Source organism: Balearica regulorum, chromosome 11, assembly GCF_011004875.1.
Source record: "Balearica regulorum gibbericeps isolate bBalReg1 chromosome 11, bBalReg1.pri, whole genome shotgun sequence".
Lineage (NCBI taxonomy): Eukaryota > Metazoa > Chordata > Aves > Gruiformes > Gruidae > Balearica > Balearica regulorum.
The window spans coordinates 3,144,759-3,166,497 of NC_046194.1; the positions used below are offsets into that span (position 1 = coordinate 3,144,759).

General features: G+C 43.2%; 1 protein-coding gene and 1 long non-coding RNA gene across 4 annotated transcripts; one reads left to right on the forward strand and one right to left on the reverse strand.

Moving 5' to 3' along the window:
* Positions 1–282: 282 nt before the first annotated feature.
* POF1B (POF1B actin binding protein) lies at positions 283–21,358 on the reverse strand. Of its 2 annotated transcripts, XM_075763076.1 has the most exons (15): positions 20,535–21,358; positions 14,702–14,740; positions 14,143–14,244; positions 12,139–12,333; positions 10,673–10,803; positions 9,676–9,703; positions 8,618–8,692; positions 6,014–6,106; positions 5,406–5,519; positions 5,082–5,234; positions 4,864–4,974; positions 4,031–4,159; positions 3,673–3,746; positions 3,205–3,319; positions 283–1,361 (listed from the first exon to the last, which is right to left on the reverse strand). In XM_075763076.1, the coding sequence occupies exons 1-15, from the start codon at positions 21,018–21,020 to the stop codon at positions 1,356–1,358; spliced, it is 1,851 nt and encodes a 616-aa protein (XP_075619191.1). In that variant the 5' UTR covers positions 21,021–21,358; the 3' UTR covers positions 283–1,355. The 2 variants fall into 2 exon arrangements, with proteins under 2 accessions (XP_075619191.1, XP_075619190.1); XM_075763075.1 differs by lacking the exon at positions 283–1,361 and having other exon boundaries at positions 3,178–3,319.
* LOC142603330 (uncharacterized) lies at positions 1,008–12,486 on the forward strand. 2 transcript variants are annotated; one of them, XR_012837242.1, is made up of 3 exons: positions 1,008–1,101; positions 10,702–10,879; positions 11,896–12,486. It is a non-coding gene; the product is annotated as an uncharacterized LOC142603330 (long non-coding RNA). The 2 variants fall into 2 exon arrangements; XR_012837241.1 differs by having other exon boundaries at positions 1,025–1,101; positions 1,836–10,879.
* Positions 21,359–21,739: the final 381 nt, after the last annotated feature.

A 21,739-nucleotide genomic window follows, 5' to 3' on the forward strand; every position in this document is an offset into this window, starting at 1 on the left:
GTCTTAGGCTGGACATACTTGAAGAGCAGTGCAGTGAGCAGGTTTACACCTGGCTCTTTCTCCCAGTGAGGAAGAGCATGACATCATCAACAGCCCAGCAGTAACTGAGTGAGTGGAGGACTGGCAGCAGGAGTAAGAAAAGGCACCTAACACTATTCCTTTACTTGTAAAGACGCATTTAGAGGAACAAGTGGTGTAAAAAAAGGCAGGATCCCACCACCCAAACTAAACCAACCCCCTTCAGCCTGTCCCATAGATGTTTCTAGTACAGATAGGCGTGAGTCAGAAAGTTACACTTAGCTTTATTTCATAGTTACAGCCTACAGCATTCTTTCACCATTAACCATTGTCTGTGATACATATTATTGGTGACTAGCAATACACGTCTGCAGAACTAAAGCAAAGCAAGAACCCCATCCATGATAAAGAGCCAACACTTTGACTGCATAGTTTAAAATGTCCCCTGTGATTCTCGGCCCTGTGTTGCTCAGACAACTACTTAATGCCAAATCATTTAGACAGAATTGCTGTGGTCCTGCGAGGAGCAACAGTTTTAAAAGGAAGGTTGGTCTGATGACGGAATTTAGTCTATGAACTGTTTTCATCAACTCTGAGGTCAGTACCATTCTTTAAAAATCAGCATTTGCCCAAGCCTTTCACTGAACTAGGTAACTCGGTATTTGCCAATTCAGTAGCTAAGTTTGAGGAGTTGTATATCTGGAGTAAGTTATTTTCCTTTGTGTTTTAGCTTCCCATATGTAAGAGTTTTCAGTGGGGTATTTTTAAAGTCCCCCGCAAAGGGGGTTTCTGGGATTTGCTTCATCTCCAATAGGCAGGAGAAGATAAACAGTGCTCTGTGACTGTATTGAAACCAGCCACTCGGCATGGAAGGAACCAACTTACATTTGTGTCATTCTCGCTTCTTGGCATGAGTAAACAGGACAGAAAAACGTAGCTAACAGTACAGAGAGGAGGAGGTTTCAGACTTCTTCCATTTGTCTCTCAGATTGCTTCGGGCCTGGCTGAAGAAGAGAAGTTAGTTGTGCCAAGGAACGCTGAAGTCCGCAAATGCACGGTGTGCCACTCACTTCCGAGCAAAAAGTAAGTGCGTGAAAAAGTACAAGTAACGTTTGTGCACGGCTGTTGGTGGCAGATTGTGGGCACAGGTAACAGGTTTCTGTATGGTAAGGAGCAAACAGTGTTTCCATCACCTTTGTGATTCCACGTCGTTAATGTGTTTCCCAGCCTTTCTGGTTATCAGCCTGAACCTTTTTGGGATGCAAAGCAGCAGAAAGTAAAGCAGTTTTAGTTGCTGTGAACTCCTTTGAGCCACTGTGGTGGTTTAGGGATTTCTTTCATTCCTGAAAGAAACAAGCAGCTTGTTAGAAGAAAATAAACACTTATTTCTGCATATGAAACAAAACTGCTGGGTATATAAAGCATGTCTGATTTAATGACGTACTTAGTTTCTCTAACAGTTTGACTTTTAAAGCGACTCAGATGGCCCACGAGCCTTTCCTCCTTAACAAACGCTCGGCCCGTCAGCGTTCGCAGCGGCCAGTCCTCCCAAGGCCAGAGTCGCACCCTTAGGCTGTAAAGGGTTTTGTTCAGCAAGGGACAGCTGTCAGCGCTGGCATGGTTCGCTGTCTCCAGTAAACACCACAACAAGGAAACCAGCTTTTTTTGTTCTTAGGAAAACAACCAAGAACAGGAAGTTACCAGATACCTAAACAGGAGGTATTACAAAATTTCTACCCTAAGTTTTCTCTAACATAAGTAAAGTAAGATGGGTGTTACAAAGAACATTTAAGTACTTTGGCTTCCATATCCTAAAGGACTGACCGTGATAAATAATCGTTGCTTGAAGACAGCGTTATGTACAGGCTGCTTCCTGTCAGTATAAAACCGACACTGCTCCGACACCTATCGCCATTACTACTCAATAGTGAGTGCGGATATAAAGGTCCGGCTGGCGGTACATAAGTGCAGAAAAAGGGCTTGTTGAGCTTGGAGTAAAGGTGAAGTTGGCACTTCTCAAACTGGATTTATCAAGTTTATCTTGCAGCAGAGTAATCTGGTTTCAGCTCAGACTTGTGCTAGTGATTGATAGAGAGACCTTGGGAAACTTAAAATACAAACAGTTCTTATTTATTTAATGATACCGATCTCTTCAAATGCAGAGTACACTAATCTTTCCTTTTTTTTATAACAGAAAGTACAAGTAACTTCAAGTAAGGTAGGAGGAAGTGTGTGGGGGGGGTGTTCTTTATTTTTGTAATTGCTTTATTACTGTTTAATTCCTTGACGTTTCACTAGGATGCAATGGAACTAAATGAGTTTTAGAGATCAGTAATAAAACTCTGCTGTTTGCCAGTGACCTCTACCTTTTATTTTTTCAATCTTACTCTAGGTAACATATCGTTCTACAACGTTTTACCCTTCATCTACTCAGGCTGCTCACAGAATTGTCTTTTCCTTGGTTGTGTCCCCCCACAAAGCTACTCTCGTAACTCTTGTCTATTTGTGCTGCTCTGCCCTACTCTGTCTGCAGGCAACTTGGTTGGAAGTCGGGGTTGGGAACTGGCCGCATTGACCTTTCTCGAGCCTAATCACCTTGTGTTCAGACATGGCAACGTGACCTCGTGCCCTGTAACATAATGAGCTTCTGCAGGCCTATTTGCTATTCTTACTTCGAGTCACTCCTCAGAAAGTCACCACTCTTCTGCATTTCCCGGGTTAGTCACTGCCCTGTCTCAACATAAGCTTAGGGACACGGTGCTTAATACGTTTTAGCAATAGTTTGGAGTCATTAATAGTCGTGATTCAGAGGAATCCTGCCCAACACACTCCTTCACCTGGGAGCACAGCGTGTTAGACGTTCCTGCTGAACCAACTCCCCAGCACAGTGATGTGCGCGAGGGCAGGGGCTGGCACTCCAGCAAGGCCACTTGTTTTGTTAAAGGTAATTACGTGCCAGGGAAAAAACCAAAAAGGTTCTTCTCTTTCTACCCCACCCACCAATTAGAGCCTCCTTGCAATAGGCAGTGCAAGTTCCTCGACTTTAATCAGTCTCTTGCTTTTTGCAGCCAAGTTAAATTAATGCTGTGGTGTGGCTGTCTCTCAGATGTCAGTCGTGGCTAATACGTTCTGTGAAGTGAAACAGAACACTTGGGAATTTCAGAGATAATCTCTAGGTAAACTTACATGTTTCCAGATCTCTCCAGTCCTCTCAATGACAATAGTTTGTGATTTATTGACTGGTGATGTAACCTTGTAGTCATCAGACAGAAGACCCAGAATAGGATACTGATTCCTGTACCTGTAGGAGAGAGTTGGAAACCTGTAAGCTGAAATCTGCACACCCGTATCCAGATCACTCACTCTCATCTTGCCATGGTCCTTCCAGTCATTAATCCCCAAAGCTTTTCACTAATAACTGAGAAGGTGATAGAGTCATTCTGATGTCACCTCAACGTGCTGGCCACCCCTCCAACTGCCATTACAGCGCTTAGTAGCGAACCCTCCCTGGATAGGAAAACCCATCTCAACTTCCCCCCCCAAGCTGAACGGGCAGTAGTGAGATGTTTTTCAGGAGGCAGGAACAGGGTTAACAGAGGCTGTACAATGGAGCATCAAAAGGATGGTTTTAAGAAAAGTGAATAACTACATTACTTCTTAGTGATGATAGCTGTGACACCAGGGGACTGACTGCCTGATAATTTCTCATGCTTCAATCTGAAGAGGTCCTGAGAAAACCAAAAGCAAACATCCACATGAAATAACATTTCCTGAAGTATTAGTTCACTACAGTGACAACAAGATACTTGCAGAAAGTCCGCTCAAAGAGCAGTCCAAAAAGCCTGTCCTTCCAAAAGATGGGCAGAGGAACAGTGTGCAGTTAAAAGAATCCTACCTCTGACTGCCAAATCAGGAGAGCACAGGTGGCCTCCTGGTGCAGTTTCCACGTACACAGGACGTGGAGGCTTAAATATAAAAGTTCTTGGACAAGACAGCAGTTGTATTCTTTTACCTCTTGCTGTTGTTTAATAAAAGCATCTTTCTCCTCCAGCATCGATGTCAATTCATGCAGCCTTATTTGCAAGTCACTGTTACTTCCTTCTCTCCTGGATATATCTTGCTGGAATTGGCATAACTGAGACTAGAAAACATAGGTTCAGAAGAGTTAGGTGTTTGGTGCTCCCTCTGGGTCCCCTTTCACAGTGTATCTAGGACTCTGGATGTACTTTTTTCATTAAATTATCAAACAGTAAGACTTGAATGAGTGTAATTTAAAATACGCAATGGACATCCAGGCATACATGGACATAGACAAAACCCCACGATTTTCAAGTTCAAGGTGCACAGTAAATTCGGGAAGTGCCGAGCGATACTGGTAGAATTCAGTACAACTCAATAGGTTTCTACCGCGATAAACACTCATAGCATCGCTCAACAGCTGAACTGGCTTCCAGGGTGGTAAAATATTACCGCAGTCTTGTAAACGAGACCTTTCCTGTATGGAGTTTTGACTGGGACTTACTTACCTTTATTTTCTGTTGGCTGTTTTTTGGCTACTTTCTTTCTTTATCAGGACACACAAAATGTCCCTTTAGGACAGCCTGCTTATCTGATTCATCCCTGATTTCTAGGTCTAAGGAATTGTATTCTTTTTAAAATCACAGTTTTATATGTTCTACCATAAGGGTCTTTGAGCCATCATTTATGTATAAAGTAACCGCAGACCCAAAAGAGATGTGAAAAGCACGTATGGTGGAGCTTTCCTGTTCCTTAATTAAAAAAGCAGGCATTTACCTGCAGTCGTACAAGGTGAGGAAGACAGACATGCCAAGTTAATCAACTTACCCTAAGATTGCGAATCTCACGATCTTTATCCTCTCTCAAGTTATTGATCATCTCTACGTAACGGCTAGAGAGTTCATCTGTGGTGGTCTGTAGTGTGGGATTGGAGCAGGTCTAGAGGAAATTAAGTAATTTTTTATTTGAAAAAGTGTTTTCATCATTCATTTTCATACCTTATTGTATCCGTATCCATGAATAACAGCAGTAAGTGAGCCTGTTACCTGCAGTTTGAGGCTCTGGATCTCTTGCTCCAAGGCACGCTTGCAGTACTCCAGTTCCTTTAGCTGACAATCCTTTTCTCCCTCACTGAGCCGAAGAGAGAGGAGCTGCTCTTCCAGAGCGCGACACTTGGCAGTGCTCTCTCTGAGTCCTTGCTGGAAAGCAGAGAAGTGGACTAAATGGGCCAGGTTCCTTAAGGAAGCAGCAGGATTGTGCACGTACTCAAACGCACGCCAGGCAGCAGTTACTCAGGCTGCTCCAAAGTCAGCGTACTGGCTAGTTTTTTGCTGACTGTAACTACACTGAAAATACATTTTCAGATTTACCTGCTGCTGACGATTGTTCTCTCTCAGAGAAGTCAACATAGTTTCGTATTCTTTCACTTGAGAATCTTTAAAAGCCAAATCCTTCTTAAGTAAGACACTGTCAGTTTCTAACTTCTGTAAGACAAAAGGGTTTCTGGTCAATAGCTGCAATTTTTCAGTTACCTTTTCCCACATTCAAAGTGCAACATACTAAGTAAGTAGTAAGTGGTGGTTTAGAGCTGAGAAAATAATAAATTTTCCTGATTTTTCCAGGAAGCACCAGCAAAGCGGCACTTGGTGTGTGCTCCTTGGCCATGTTAAAAGTAAACACAGATCATCTACACCATGTGCACTGTACACACCAAGTCAGAGCTTTAAATCTAATTTCACTCAGCACTCTTGTCTTCCTTTTGAAAGTATTTGGGTTTTTAGGCTTCAACAAATAGAACACTTGAAAAACCACTACTAGAAAGAAACCGAACCTCATCCACCGTACGTGTCCTGCTAGTCCATTAACAGTCCAGCCATTTCCGTTACAGCAACTAAAGCCTGGACTTCACAATTTAAATTTCATCCTAACGGACTTCCCACCGACAGGCCATGGGAACAGAACAACGTGGCTCGCTTACCCCCAGGTCATCCTGCAGGTGGCAAAGCTCTTCACGTAGATTTTTGAAAGTGGAAAGCACGAGTCTCATAGATTTGTCTGATGTCACTCTCATCTAGGAGGAGAAAAAATTAAAACATATACTTGTGATTAATTAGTGTGTTTCTTTACAATAGGCCCGACAGTGGGCAGAACAGAAACCACTTTACAGCTGAAAATAACTTTTTGACTCTTAGAGCTACTGCACGTCATTCTTTGAAGTGCTTGCACTTTACAAAGAAACATTTTCATGCACTTTGTTCTGCAAATGAGCAGTGTTTAAATTGTCTTGTAATAGAGGGTAACGTTTTTTTAAAAGGGAAAGAACAAGAGTAAAGAACTGCATTTGTACAGCAAAAAGGGAAAAATAAATGCGTTAATATTGCACAGTCATTTTTTGAGCGTTCAGACCTTTGTGACTTACACCAATTTAAAGAAATAAATACCCTGCCTGAGAAGTCACAGAGGAGTGAGCCATCATCTTTGAGGTCTGGCAAAGCATGCTTTCAGCCCAAGGGCAAGAGAATTTAATTAAAACTTTTAAAAATTTAAATAATAAAAAAGGGGGGAGGGGGCATACAACCAACTCCTCCCTTCCAAAGGAAGAAGATCCCAAAGATTAAATGAGTCAAGTGGATGAAAAAGGCAGCAGTGCACAACAGCGTAACACCTAACACTTGATTCATGTTAAACTTGCATTTCATGATGTATTTCTGATATTTGAATGAAGAAAAATCTTGAAAGATCACACAAAGTTAATTCCTCAAGTTTTGACTCATCTGGAAGGGCTGAATATTCTGTGCAGAATACGTATTTTGTACTGTCTGGGCAAAAATTAAATCCTCCCGTGTTTCTTGTCCTCTTATACTTTCCCTTTATTTGGTGATCAAATTGCAGAAAGCTATCAAGAGCTCCACCAATACGGTGATTAGTCCTTCTTGTATTTTTTATCCCCACTGGTGCTATTACCTGACTGCGGCTTCAAAAAGAACATTGCTTGTGTAACTAACTCACCTGTTTGTTGGGTTTTTAATTAAAGTGGTATTTCATCTTTGACTTAACAGTTTTGTTGGTTTTATTGTGAAATACACTATGGGAGTAGATTAAAAGAAGGAATTAAGTAAAAAATGTAAGTAAACCCCCCACTCAGCAACTACTCAGTGCTAGAAGTTGCTAAATTCCATAGGTGCCATGCGCTTCTCCAGTGAAACTCCCCGTGCTCTTAGGCTTGAGCCTCTGGGCATACCCAGCACGGTCTTCACCTGAGGCGCCGGCTCAGAACCCCCTCAGATGTAGAAACACCAAACACAGCTGTCCGAGAGGCCAGAGCAGTGTGTAGCCCAAGAGCACACTTTGTATGTGTGCTGACAAAATCTGGCTCCCCAAAAGACACTGTAGCTGCATTTTTTTTTAAACAGTTGTGAGAATGTAAAACCTGCTGGACTTGGAGAAAACAGGAAATACGTGTTTCAGCTCTTTCACACAGAGGTGAGCTGATTCCGTGTCCTGGGACAGGGTCCTAACGTGAGGGCGTGAAATAGTTTGGTGTCAGTGTCCATCTCCATTGTAAAAGAATCACAGAACAATTCCAGTTGGACAGGACTTGGGAGGTCACCTCGTCCAACCTCCTGCCTAAAGCAGATCAGCTGTGAAGTCAGACCAGGTGGCTCATTCACAACTTTATTCACATGTGGTTTTTAGCAGGAAGTGATAAATTACTACAGCTGCAGCTCCCAGGTGGGATCTCCTTAGCCCCGCCTCCTGCTAAGCAGCACAGGTTGGTTTGGGTCCTGTTCTGACACATGTCCGCGGTACAACCGCTCTGTGGTCGATTCAGCCTACAGCACCATTCTTGGTGTTCTGTCAAGGGCAGGGGGCCAATCCCAATCAGCTCTGCAAAACACTTCACAGAGCGGTCAAGTGCTTTTCTAAACAACGCTGCAGAGTTTGACAGCGCCAGGAAGCAACGAACCAACCATGACCGGAACCTTGGACGTATGTCTGACTGCCTTACAGCCAAAGCCACGTGGCTGGCAACTGAGGAGGCGAGTTGAGGTGGCTGGGTACAAGGACCAGATCAGAGGAAACACAGAAGCCTGTGTAAATGGAACCACACCAGAAATGGTGGTTTTGTTGCCCAATGTTGTAAGCATGGCTCGGAGCACAGTGCTGTGTTAGAGGTTTTAACCAGAACATTTGTAAAAGGTGAGACCCAAGTCTAAGCATTATGTGTGGTTGGCAATTGATAGCCAGTTCAACATTCAGCACAGCTATTTGCCTTTAGCTTTTAAAGTAAAGCATTAATACACAACACAAAAAAGATGAAAGATCTATTCTTAAAGATGGTTTCCAGTGAAACTGCAAGAAAGCACCAGGAAACCTCAGTTTAAAATACACGAGTAATCCGTGGAACCAGCTGCCACAACATGTCACTTGGAGCCACCTGTGTGATCCCACACCCCTTACACCAGAAAAAAGAATAAGCAGAACATGGAGTGGTGTATGGTACCCTGGTACGTGTAAGCCAGCTTCCATTGTTTCAAGATACTGCAGGGTTCCACACACCCCCTCCACCCTGCTCACATACCTGGAGGAGATAACGAATCTGCTGCTTTGTTGCCTCAGACAGTCCTTTAGGAATTAAATCTTCAATATCTTCAGTCTAAGCAAAGGGAGGAAAGGAGAGACATCTTGATTAAGAATTTTGCCTGGTAGATCGTAACGTGGTTTCTTCATTAATTACAGGGCTCTACTATGAAAAACATGTTCAGTACCAGGCAAATAAGAACGAAAATAGATCAAAGTGTATCCAGAAGATTTCTAAAGTCTTGTATATTTGTGGTGTATAAAAACAGATGAAGTGATATATGAAGGACATATTCAAATCATTAACATTTACTCTAAAAGCAGTATTCAAAACAGTCCTCTCTCAAAGAAGATAAGAGCTGACGCTGAAACAGAACTCCCAACAGTTTACAATATGAGCAAATCTCATGTTTCTAAACAAGAACAGATTGTCAATAACGATGACCAATGCGTCACCGCAGACACTGCCAGTGATTAAGTGGCATTGCTTCATGTAATTTAATCCTAGACAAGTATTTCTGCCATATACACAATGCCTTTACAAACAACAGAGGTGCTGATGATTCTGTCATGGCCCGATTCACAAAAGCGAGCTTTCTGTAGACGCAAGAAGCCTGTTCTGTCACCTCACACCCCTCATTTCTGTGAGAGCAGCATTCTTCTTGCAACACGTGGCAGCACATGTGGTGAACAGCGGCTTTCTTGGCAAGACAGTGTCAGATCCTTTGCAAAAAACGCACAGTGAAAATCCATGGAGCTCTAAGTTTGTTTTACAATGAAACCACTATTGGCACAACAGGAAAGACTTTCAAAATTTGACTCTCATACTGGAATAATGCAAATTGTTAAAGCTTCCTTTCAATATTATCACATTTGCGAATACATGCCTAGCAGTGGGTTTCAGGCTGTGAACGTTATTAACAACCAGGAATCATTAACTAACAAAGACTAGCATCCTTTGTTTAAACTGGCTTGGCTTAATTTACTCGAAGATCCACACCGTTGTTATTAACACTACACATCAGGGAACAGCTTGCTAAGAGCACACGTGATGCTTACCTGACAGGTGAATTCAATGTCATGATTCCTGTAAGACAATTCAAGAGACAGATTGACAAAGCTTGTTCAGAACTTTAAGAATTTGTGCCCACATTCACAACTATGAAAAGATTATCTTTAAAATACGGAGCAAGGAAGGTTCTTTATCAGACCAAGAGCTGTTACCTTCCTTTTAAGGTGCAAGGCAACACGAGTTGTTAAATGTGATTCTGTGTAGAAATAGCCAAGGAGACTGGAATACTAATAGCAGTACAGTTAACACAGGCTAACTATCTCTGTTTCTTTGGGCAGTTATCCCAATTATGTTCAGTTAACTCAATTACATTCTTAATTGGCTGGGTAATGGTTTACCCAGAACTATGCTGCAATATATTGACATTCCTGAAGTGTTTACTTAGCAGTGTCAGGGGTTTTGTGATGCTTCAATTCCACTTTCCCCTGCTAAGGGACCACTTTTCTTATTTCAGTGAACTTGGAAAGCACCAAATGAGACTGCCATTCTGTAGGGCTCTGCAGAATACATGCTTGGCATTAATTTCCATGTAGATTCTGAGCTTTATGCCTTTTGATGGCCATCTTTTAATCCATGAAGTAACATAACACCATGACAGAACAAAGGAAATGGCAACTTGGACATTTGGGTTGTTTATTTCTTCAGGACATAATAGAATTGTATCATTAAATATCTGTCAGAGCATGCTGTAAGTACACTTGTTTGCTCTATGTGCAAACAGGCATGGGATATGTAATTCTTACTGCATATTAATCTAAACAATTTGAAAAAGCATCGAAATTCAAATGTATTTATTTGGCTTACAGCATTTTTATGTCCTCAGTTATTCAGCAAGTTAGATTAATGTGTAAAATACATAGTCAATTCTAGTTGTCAGGAGAAAAAAAAAAAACAAAACCAACTTGCAAACAATACTGGCCTCTGAACTGTGCAAAGCTAGGATTTCTGAATACCGAAATGACAGAACAGATAGAATGCCAATACCTTCCTCCTATCTTTTCCACATGCTGTAGTAAACAACTGTGCAAGTCGTTGGTCTTGCGATTCAGTTCAGCAAGGAGCTCACCAAAGTAGCGGCAGTCCAGCTGGTCATTATTTTCCTGAGAGCAATTCACCTAGCAGAAGATAAGCAGGAAGATCAGAAATGAGTTCCCCTTTACGGGATGAAAGCTGAACATGAAAACACTACAAGTATGATGGATTTGGTTTTGTTTGCTCTTACTAATTTGCAATTTATTTACACTGTTCTTTTCCTTGGTATTGAGTCTTCCATATATTCTGGGTTTGGGTAAACCGTACAGAAATAAATTACTTCCTTTACAACAACAAGAAATACGCAAAGTATTCTCTTCTATGGCAGTATCGTCATTGTTATTCTAATACAGAAAGTGTTGAGAATTAGGAAATCTCATTAATACGCATGCTTCCGTAGCTGTAGTAGATACGACGCCAGTGGGCAGCACCCAGATAGAACCAACGGGGTGCAAGATTCCCCACTGCAAAAATGGTGTTTGTATTGCCACAGTCCAAAGGTTTATGGATGTGAACTATGAAAGAATTCAAACAGCAACCTAGTCTGAGCATACCTAAGTTGGTTTATGGGAGTATCTGGCTGTGGAAGATTCCCCGTAGCTCTAACACTAAGGTCACCAAGCACATTTGTCTTGCCACCTATATATCGAACAAATGCACAGGAAGGACCGCAGCACTCCCTTCCCCAACTGAAGGAAGTTAGATGTATAGCAAACCTCCTGCAGCCCTTAGAAACTCTAGAACTTGCAACCTGCTGTAAAATGAGGGCAGCTAGTTTTGTGCTTGCAGTGAATGTGTGTCAAATGCTTCTACATCAAATTGAAATATATTTGAAGTCCTTATTGATGAGTTTAGACAGAAAGCAATCCTGAATTGATGCATGTCCATTTTATAAAGCAATGCAACTTCTCTCCAAACCTAGAGGGATAAGCTTTACATTACTCAATCTTTATTGTACAAAGACTGACAGATGAAACCTGACTCAGTCATTGGTTAACACTCCCAGATAAAGGGAAAAAAAAAAAACCCAACACAACCAAACCAGCAAGACTTAACACATTTAAAGGACAATAGAATGATGATCAGTCAGTACAATTAAGCGCAGGTCTACGCCAACAACACCTAAACCAGCTTTTTTTCTTTTTTTTCTTTCTTTTCTTTCTTTTTTTAAACAGCACGTGACAAAGTCTTGGACAGTTCTAGACAAGTCTGCCATCGCAGCATACGTAGAAGTTACCTGCAACAGACACACTAACTCTGCTGTTTACTTACAACGGGTATATGGTGCTTAATGACCCTACTATGAGTTTGAACAAAAACTTCTGAGGTTGGGGATTAGCAATTTTATGTATCTGTAAAGTTTTGTACTCTGCATACAAAACAAAAATACATTGCGAATAGTAAAATGTGATTCTCACCGGTTCACAGGTTTGAACTGTTACCCTCCTCACTGTATTTCCTTGGCAGTCGTCACTCACGCAGACTGGAATTATTTCACAGGGGCTGCTGGTCTGTGTCTGCTGGCACTGGGACGTGACCTGGGACTGCTCAGCATGGCACTGATCCACTTGCTGGGGAATCGGACAGTGCTGGGAAAACTGGTACTGCTTCTCCTAGAAAGAACAAGGAACTCTTTTCAGCTGCTGGACATGTCTTAATGAGATGGAAGCTTGACATGGATACATAAATGAAGGAAATGTGGTTTTGCATGGAAAGACTGTTGACAATTTCAGATTTTATAATAACCCTAATAAAACTGTTTTTTTTCCTAATTGAACATGTGTTTGCCTCACACTTTCATACTTGAAGGTTGTAATTCCCAAATTTTAGTAGCTGCAAACAGAAAGCACAGAAGATACACCTTTCTTAACTGAGTTGCGTGTTTCATTATGTTGTTACTCTTAACATACTCAGGCAATGGGGACCTCCATTATTGCATATCCTGTTTTATTAAGTATTTTAGAGATAGAAGAGCACCAGCTGACCTGAGTTTTTGTTACCTCAGAAAAAAATTTAGAACAGGATATAGCTCAAGACATTTTCTTCTACAAATGCTTTCAGCAATTCCAGATTCAGAGTATGCGATATATAAGGGATACCTGTCTTGCTTTTATAATCAAGAAAAGTGCTATTTACAAAACCACCCACCAAAACAATAAACTAAAACTAGTTTAAGTTCCAGTCAAAACACTGAAAGTTACCAATTTCAGCAAACTTAATTGTTTCTCTACATCATGGCTTTTACTAGTTTACTTCAAAAAAAAAATATATATTTTGTATTCTACACAGAAGTATATAAACGCTCATCCTAGGCTTCAGGTAACTTTGACTTAAAATTCACAATGCAGTTACATTTGAAAGGTTGAACCAACATCTAATTCTGTGCCAAAATCAGAATACAGAGACTACATTACATCGGCATTATGCTGTGGCACAAGAGGAGTAGGGGGAGGACCCAACACTGACATTCTACCTATCTGAGAAGGTTTTACATCAGGATTTGAATGGGCCTCCCACCATTCCCAGTCGCAGCACACTGGGTGCGCTCTTCCAACAGATTCTCATTTCACCTGAAAGAAATGTAGCTTGCATGGTCCAAGATCACAGTGCAGTGTAAACCAAAGAGCGACATGTAGTAGAAGACTGGGAAATTTCCTTCAAAACTACCCTCCTGATTTGACATAAATCTAGATACACTCTGGGTAACAAAAAGCAGAAGTAGAAACATGGTTTCTAGGACTTGACTCCACACTTTATTTCCGCATTAGCTCAAATTTTTTTGCTTTCCAGTTTAGGGTATGGATATCACACCTAACTTACCTATCTAAAATCCAGAATGGAATGAAAATGTCAGTTAAAAAACAAAAAAACCCCCAAACAGGTAGGATTGATTAATCTGAAATAGCTTTAATTTCCATTTTTTTCCTGCTGAAAATAACTATTTCAGAGCAATAAAAAAAGAAATAATATTTTTGCTATTGACAAAACACCAAGTCTAAGATGAAATTTCAGGCAGCTTTACCAAATGTATTTTTTCAAGAATGAGTAAAAAGAAAGAAAAAGCTAAAATCTGTCTTTTGTGTAAAAATTTGTATTGGTTATTCTGTTCTGGAGCTACTGCAAGAAACTAATTCTCCATCAGTATTCAGGCAAAGACTGACAATGCTAGAGATACAACAGCAGTTTTCATTGTTAGTCTGAAATAATAAATTCTTAGTAAAAATACAGAAAACATTCCAACTTCTGTTCTCCTCACATACAGAAGTTGTTTCATTTACTGTGAGAATGTGTCCTATAGCTCACCAAGGCAATTCTCGGGTTGGCAGTTCCCAATAAAAAAACCCCCAAGAACCCAGGAACATTACTTTTCTGCTACCATCTCAGTTTTCTTTTGCAACAGATAATATAAATAACCAACTTACTTGGTGGGGATTTAATAGCTCGTATTTTCTTATGGTCTTTTCATAGATGACATTATTTCCAGGAAAGAAATTCCCCCCTCTAAGAAATGGGGATAATGGCTCCTGGAAAACATTTTAATAAAAACATTCATAAATGTTGTCAAACAGCAAATTCAGAATAGTGTAATTTTGACGAAAAAATGTAATTTGAAGATGCATATGCTTTGAGATAGTTCTTTAAGATGTGTACATTGGCATGTATGTCCATTTGGAAACAAAGCGACTTCCATCTAGACAATGTTTGAAATAGCATAGTAGAACCAGACGTTCATCTCCGCTAGCAATGCTACTGAAGGTCATTAATTGAGAACTAACTGCCAAGAGGTGGGAAGCCTCACTGGCGATTCTGTAGTATTTTCAATCCCTAATAATTTCATCTCTCACAATCAGGGCTGTGGGCCATGGGATTTCAGAATATTTAGCATCCCCGACGGAGGTAGCTGAGCACTTTACCGAATCAGGATAATTAAGGGAGGAAGTGTTATGCAAGCAGAACTCCAGCACTAAAGAGGTTTCCTACCTGATCAGGATTCTCGATAATAATCCTTCGAATAGTGCCCTGCAAGGAAGAAAATAAGTAATGTTTCAGTGATTACTGCACTTCTCTCTCTAAAACTTTTTATCCTTAGAGCTCAGGCTTACATGGATTCCCAAATTAATCTGAATATGGTCATCAGCTATAAACATATTGAGATCCACTGGCCAGAATCACCAAGAAGTGTTTTATAGCCAGGGCCCTTCCACCCCAAAGGAAATAACCCATATAGGATGTGGCAGTATGCAATCCAGACTCTCAGTTTTAAGAGTTTGTTTTTCCTCAATGGCCTCTTTGCAATTCTGAGGGAATTAGTTCCTATTTTCTGTAAGTGTCAACAGAATAAGAAACAAACCAAAGCTGACATCCTGGAGTGGGCCTTCAAGGATCGCATGTCCCTGTTCCACAGACACTGTCTTTTACTCATGGTCTTTCACGTTACGTATTACGGTCAGCTGGTGTAAATGGATGTATATCTAAACCACCTTTTGTTTCACCAAGGGAAGAAAATTCGTATTTTGCTTAAACGCCGAAATGAAAGGGGCAGAGGAACAGCCAGCAAACTGAATCAGGTCACTATCCAATGAACCAAGCAGTGCCAATTGTTTCAAAACGTGGTCACAAAACTCCGTAATTGACACCTATGAAAAAAGATGCCCACGTGGAACATTCGCACATTCTTGAATGAAATATGAATTATGCCTTTTCAAATTAAGAAATTCACAAATGGCAGCAGTTTTGTTCATTTTCAAATAGATTCTTTCACTTTTTTCCCGAGTACTGTCTACATGAAATTGCAGACACTTCCATTTTGTGGACCACCACACGTTATAACAAATGGTACACATTGCTTGAAGTTCTGTACCCGAGTAAGCAAAATTCCCACTGAATCTAATCTAAGAATTGGACAGTTTGTTAGCTTACAGCATACTATCTATTCTTCCTCACAGTACAAATTTACAAATTTTCATAACAAATAATTTCTTCCCTTAACCCGTGGGCAACGCTTAGGAAGCTGATATTGCTGCAGTTCAGTCTCAGAGACATTCTTAACTGGGCAAGAGCAGCTCTGAAGTAGGTCAGATTTCCAGCTATGAACTGTTGTGTAACTTTAGGAAGCCTGAAGCAGTTTTCCAAATCTCCCAAGAGTGAATCATAACAGCACCAGGAAAGAGAAATCAGAGTAGAAAAGAAACTGCTTTAGTGGCAATCATAGTAATTAAGAAATCTCAAAATTATAAGTGCTGCAGAAAACTTAGAAAGCTGATTACTCCTCCTCCCACACGCAGTGTACTTGAGGTAGGTCCGTCAAAGAAGGGAACCCACCGACGGCAACAGAACTCTATCGGGACATAAGACCAAAAAGAGACAATATGGAGGCCTGGAACCTACACCCCAGCTCCTACATCATTCGGACACCTACACAATTTGAACTAAAAAGTAAAATAGTTTAAAAAAATGAATGCCCACTGGTACTTCCTTTCACAGCAGGCATATACCCTTGACTCAGTTCCTCCTCTGACCCAGGGAGGCAGCTCCGAGCTTCGCGCTGAGCCTGGATCTGCTGGCACTGTCCAGTGCTACAGCAATACAACTGCCGTGGAAAAGCAGCAATTGTTCTTATTCAGAGCTGACTACCATTGTAACGCACATGAAAACAAGACGAGCATTGTGTATGAAATTAAAAAGACACCTTTTTCAATTTACTGAAAAGCTGGACAAACCTGCCTGAACTAAATCATGCTGCCACAGGGCTGTGGAATACCTAACTCACACTGTCTAGAGAGGATAACGTGTAAAATTATTTTACCTAGTTACCTAAGTGTTCTCAGAGGAATATATTCAGAACTGAGAAGACTCGAGCATTTAAGTTGCAATACACTTTTAAAATATTCAAAAGGACAGTCTAATCTTATGTGGAATTTTATACAGAACATAAGAATGTTTTACTTGGATAAAATAATGCTTAAAGATACCCAAACTCTTTCATTTCCAAAGAACTTTGATGCATTTCCCTCACTCCTTTACAAACAGGGATTTGCCTGCCCTTCCTCCCGTACCAGCCGAGCAGGCTGGACCTGCCCAGGCTGGGAGGGATCGGAGAAGCCAGAAACCCTGTGACTGTGCCAGCCTGAACGACCCACACGCGGTTCCTTGCTCTGCCCAAGGGAGATGCCATCTCCAACAAGCGTGCTGCGGGAGCTGCACCACCACGGAATATGACCTCGGGCTATTTCCAAGTTTTCCATCATTCTCTGTAATCAGCTACAGTGCTTCCCAGATGCAACGTTTTGGAACTGAGAGAGGGAAGGGGAAGGTAGGATTTTAAAGGGGAGAGCCCAGTGCTGTTGTGGATTTCAGTGGTATGACTGGGTTTGAGATTTGTAACAGCCCGATCAGTCATTCTGCATCTATGTTTATAAGGATAATTTCAAAAAGTATATGCTAACACTTTCATAATGATTTTGCTAGTCTTTAAGATTTTTAAATAAGATTTTTAAATAAGATTTTTAAATTTTAAAATAAGCATTTGATAGATTTATCCAGTCATCGCATGTAAATTTTATGAAAAAACAATCAGTAAATTTTTATTTCAACCAATTTCCCTTAGCTTCAGACAAAACAGCGATTAAGGTGAGAATTTCATCTATATGAAAACCTTTTATCCACAACATACTGTCTCATTAATTACAAGCAATCCAGTCATCTAATCAGAATTTATGAGTTACATTTGGCAGCTGAAATACGGAAACGGCAGGCTATGTTTGAGGGCTGTTTCGAACAATACAGACAAATCTTACAAGCTGGTTAATACTATCCCGTTTTCACAATGGGAGGCGAGAGCCCTCAGCACTTTGCAGAACTGAGCACAGCCATGAAAAGGTCTTAACTCACAAGATTTCTCACATGGATAGACAACTCCTACAAAGGCTTTCAGGATTGTGCGTGCCATTTCATACATCATTTGTTCATGACCATGGTGAAAGGGTGCATACATGTAAGCCATACCCGAAGAGAATTTATTCTAAACAACATTCTCCATTTAGATCAAGCAGATGAGAGCAACTTTTGCCGTGAATTACTCCAGATGAAGCTTGCCATGCCTGGGAGTAACATTTGGCTTCTACATCAAGGATAAAACAAAGTTAGATCAAAAAAGTAAAGCAAACTGAATCCTGAACCACAAAAAGTAGTCATGCGTACTACATGCACACACCAGTTTCCAATTCTCCCTCCCTCTGCCTTACTAAAAACGCCCATCAACACAACACACCAACCGTGTGACTAAATAAGAAGTCAGCATATCAACAGTGATGTAGACATTTGTTATCATTCATCTACAAAAGCTCTGCAGAAGTGAATTAAACAAAGATAGTCCTTTGCCTCATCAACGGTACAAAGCTTAAACTACAGGTCTAGGCTGTCACTAGCTGAAAATTCTAGTGTTACGTTAAAATATCCACAGGAGTTAGGCATCCCTGTATTACTCAGTTTATGCAGCTATGCGTGATCTGCTCAAAGGGCAACCATATCTGCCCTTTGGAAATTTCCTACACTCTTCCCAGCACTGCTTCCTGACAACTCCCATTCAGCACCAAGTATGAAACTTCTGTCTACTCCCAGCTGACTTCCCTCTTTGCTACTGTTTTCTTCTTTAATAACTTCCTAATCATCTTTATTAAGCACCATCCCTCTCCACCATTAAAAGTGCAGCCCACACAAAGCCTGATTTGAACTACACCCTCTTTTGCATTTAAAGACTAATCCAGCAAAACACTTCAGCAAGAAATTATTTTTCATCAGCACGACCTAATGGGTTCAGTGACTAAAACATATGTTGAAAATTAAATGTACTTCGGAGAGCAGCGACAGCATTTGGGTCTATAATCAAATGGTTCATGCACTTATCTGAGGAAGCCTGGGACTGCAGTATCTATTCTAATGAATATTTAAATAATTGAATGCAATTCAGACTATCATCTACCCTAGCTGAGCAGATCCTTTATCTGGGAGGTGAGAGACCAGTGTTTACACTGCTGCCCCACATCTTGCAGAAGAGGGATTACCAGCTTTAATCCAGCGGGAATGTGCCTGTCATATCCAAGTCATATAAAGCTATTAGTGAAGCAGCTTGCTTTCCAGAATTTACAGAAACCACCCTGCAGAGAAAAGTAGCCCTTAAACTATGCAAATGTGGCTTTGAAAGGAGATCAGATTTCATATTGGTCTTAATCCCTATTATTTTTCATAGTTAAATATTTTAATAACACAGGAAAGAAAATTAAGTAAGAGTTCAACTTGCTACAAATATATGTTGCCATACTGGGTATAGCATACCAATCCCACTTCTACTGATATTAATAAATCTGATTTAGAAGAGGAAAAAAATGGTTTAAGAATAAATTCTGATCTCCTTTTCTGTTTTTATAGTCAAAGCTGTTCTTAAGTCATTGGTTTCTAGCTTTGATTTTAAGATTTAGCTAAGGTATCAATCGCCCATGTTAAAATTACATTAAATTCCATCAATACTTTCAAGCCATTCCCTGAAAACACAGACAGCAGCAAACCTGCTAAACTACATTGTGCAGACTTTTAAAGCAAAGCTGAATGAACTCTATTACTTCCCTACCTGCTTAGTTGCATATGTTATTAGCCTCATCGATTCAAACAGAACTATTAAGCACACACACCTTTATATTATATTTACATGAGCAGCACTAAATAAGCAGAAGTGTTTTTGTGTACGTCCCACGCCTGGGAACGGGAGCAGCTAGCCTGTGAAAGCTCTGGCTGGATTTTTACAGTTCCATTGACAAAATGGGCAAAAATACTGCAACAGAACAACGTGTTTAGAAGTTCTGAGTTTAAAAAAAAAATGCAAATTGGAGTTGCAAACAGGAAACAAATACGGGATTGACCGATCCATTCAAAATCAAATGGAAAGGAGAAATTTAAAGGCAAATGAAGAGTTGTACGTTAAAACGGGTTACTGAGGCACGCAGCTTTCCTTACTGGACTGAGGCGTTATTTCTCAGCTGCCGGGCCCTCCCCGCAGCCTGCCCTCCCTGCTGCTGGCTTATGACCGCTCTCCACTGAGAGATTAAATATGTGACGGGTTTGGGGTACACACACTGCTAAAGGAAAAGCCCCAGTGTGGGTCGAAGACGCCCCGTTCCGCTCCCGGTGGTGGCGGGAGCCCGCCGGGCCCCTGAGGGCAGCGGCGGGGCTGTGAGGGGCCCAGGCCGGCCCTCCCCGCCACAGCCTCGCCGAGACGGAAGAGCCGTGTTTTTCCCAGGACGGGTGTTTTGTGGAAGGGCCGAGTGTTTTTAGAGGCCGTCAGGCGCACAGGCGGGTCGCTCCGCTCAGTCTGAAGTAAAACGACTTTTTCAAAGGAAAATCCCCGGCCACCCGCGGAGCGGGTAGTGAAGGGCTGGGCCGGGCCCACCCCCGCGGCAGGCGGTGGCCCGGGTCTCTCCACATCCCCCGGCCTCGCCCCTTCCCGGCGGGAAACCCGTCCCGACCCGACCCTCCGCCGGGCAGGACCTACAGGAGACCCGCAGCCTCCCCGCCGCACCCGGCGGCATAAGGGCGTCTAGCTCACGGCCCGGCGCCGCCTTTGCACCCGGGGCGGCCTTTGGCTTCGACGCCGCCTCAGCCCGGGCGGGATCGGGGCACCGCCGCTGGAAGAGCCGCGGGGCGGCGGCGCCGGCAGGTGCGCCAGCGGCGGCGCAGCCCCGGCCGGGAGGAGGGGAGCAGCACCCCGGGGGGGGGGGCGGGCGAGGTAGGCAGGAGACCCGGCGGCGGCGCCCCGCAGTACCTGTTGCGGCGGGTCGCAGCCGGAGATGACTTGCTGGTAGCCGTGCGAGCACTCCAGCGGCGAGGCGGCCCGGGAGGAGCAGGACGTGCTCACTCGCCGGCAGCCGGGGCCGTAGGTCCGCACCCGGTCGTACGCCACGCTGCTTTCCTGCTGCTGGTGGGGCGCGGGCTCGAAGCACGGCAGGGGCCGCGGCGGCGGCTCGGGGCAGGGCGGCGGCTCCCGGCACGGCGGGGGTCGCGGTGGCTGCGGGGGCTCCGGGCAGGGCGGCGGCTCTCGGCAGGGCCGGGGCAGCGGCTCCGGGCAGGGCGACGGCTCCCGGCAGGGCAGGGGCCGGAGCAGCGGCTCCGAGCAAGACAGGGGCCGCCGGCCGGCGGGGAGCGTGCTGTAGTGCTGCTGGCGCCGGTAGTAGTGGTGCTGCTGCTGGTGCTGCTGCTGGAGGTGCGGGGGCAGCGTGAGGGGCTGCAGCTGCTGCTGGCCCCCGTACATCCCGGCCGCGCTCAAGGACCGCTGGCTCCAGGGGGAGCGGGGCGGAAGGGAGAATGCAGAAGGGAGCCGGGGCAGGGCGGCGATTAGTACCTGCGAGAGAGCCGCGCCTAGGGCAGGACACACCTTCGGTGGCAGAGCCCCGCGGCCGCCTCCCCCTCTCCGGGCAGGCGGCCAGCCGGCAGCGGGCCCGCCGCTACCAGCGCGCAGGGGCGGCCCGGGACCGAGGGGCAGCCGGGGCCGCCTTCCACCTCTGCGGCGGCGACACGGCAGCCCGAGCCCGGGGGTCCCGGCAGACGTCCCGGACTTGTTTTCCAGGCAGAGTCACGTTCCTCTCCCGGCTTCGGGTCCTGCTGGCCGAAGGACTACTCCTCGTAGCAGATACCGCCGTCGGCTCCGGGCTTGCGATACAGCACCATAACAAAGCCTTGGCTAATGGGAAAAGTAGAGAGAAATAAAGCATAATGCTGTTTAATAAAGCCCTTTCTTATTAATCTATTTACAACATGCATAGGGGGAGCATACATACATAGTTATATGCTAGTCAATTAAATGACTCAAATACTTTTGACAGGAGGTTATGAACTTTCCCGCAGAGCACTTTGCATCTGCAGGAGCCGTCGCCTTCTAGTCCATGCAGCAGCTGTCTGGGAAAATAAGTATGTTTTCTAAATGCGTGCATTCCTGCCTGGCAGAGGACAGGCAGCCTTAGATAACCGGAT

Excerpts from the sequence above, each read along its gene's own strand:
- POF1B (XM_075763075.1), bottom strand. The coding sequence starts at position 21,020 with ATGTACGGGGGCCAGCAGCAGCTGCAGCCCCTCACGCTGCCCCCGCAC. Across the intron at positions 6,107-8,617 it reads AGATTCGTTATCTCCTCCAG|ATGAGAGTGACATCAGACAA; the intron begins GTATGTGAGCAG and ends TTCTCCTCCTAG. Across the intron at positions 4,160-4,863 it reads GTGAGATTCGCAATCTTAGG|TCTCAGTTATGCCAATTCCA; the intron begins GTAAGTTGATTA and ends TATGTTTTCTAG.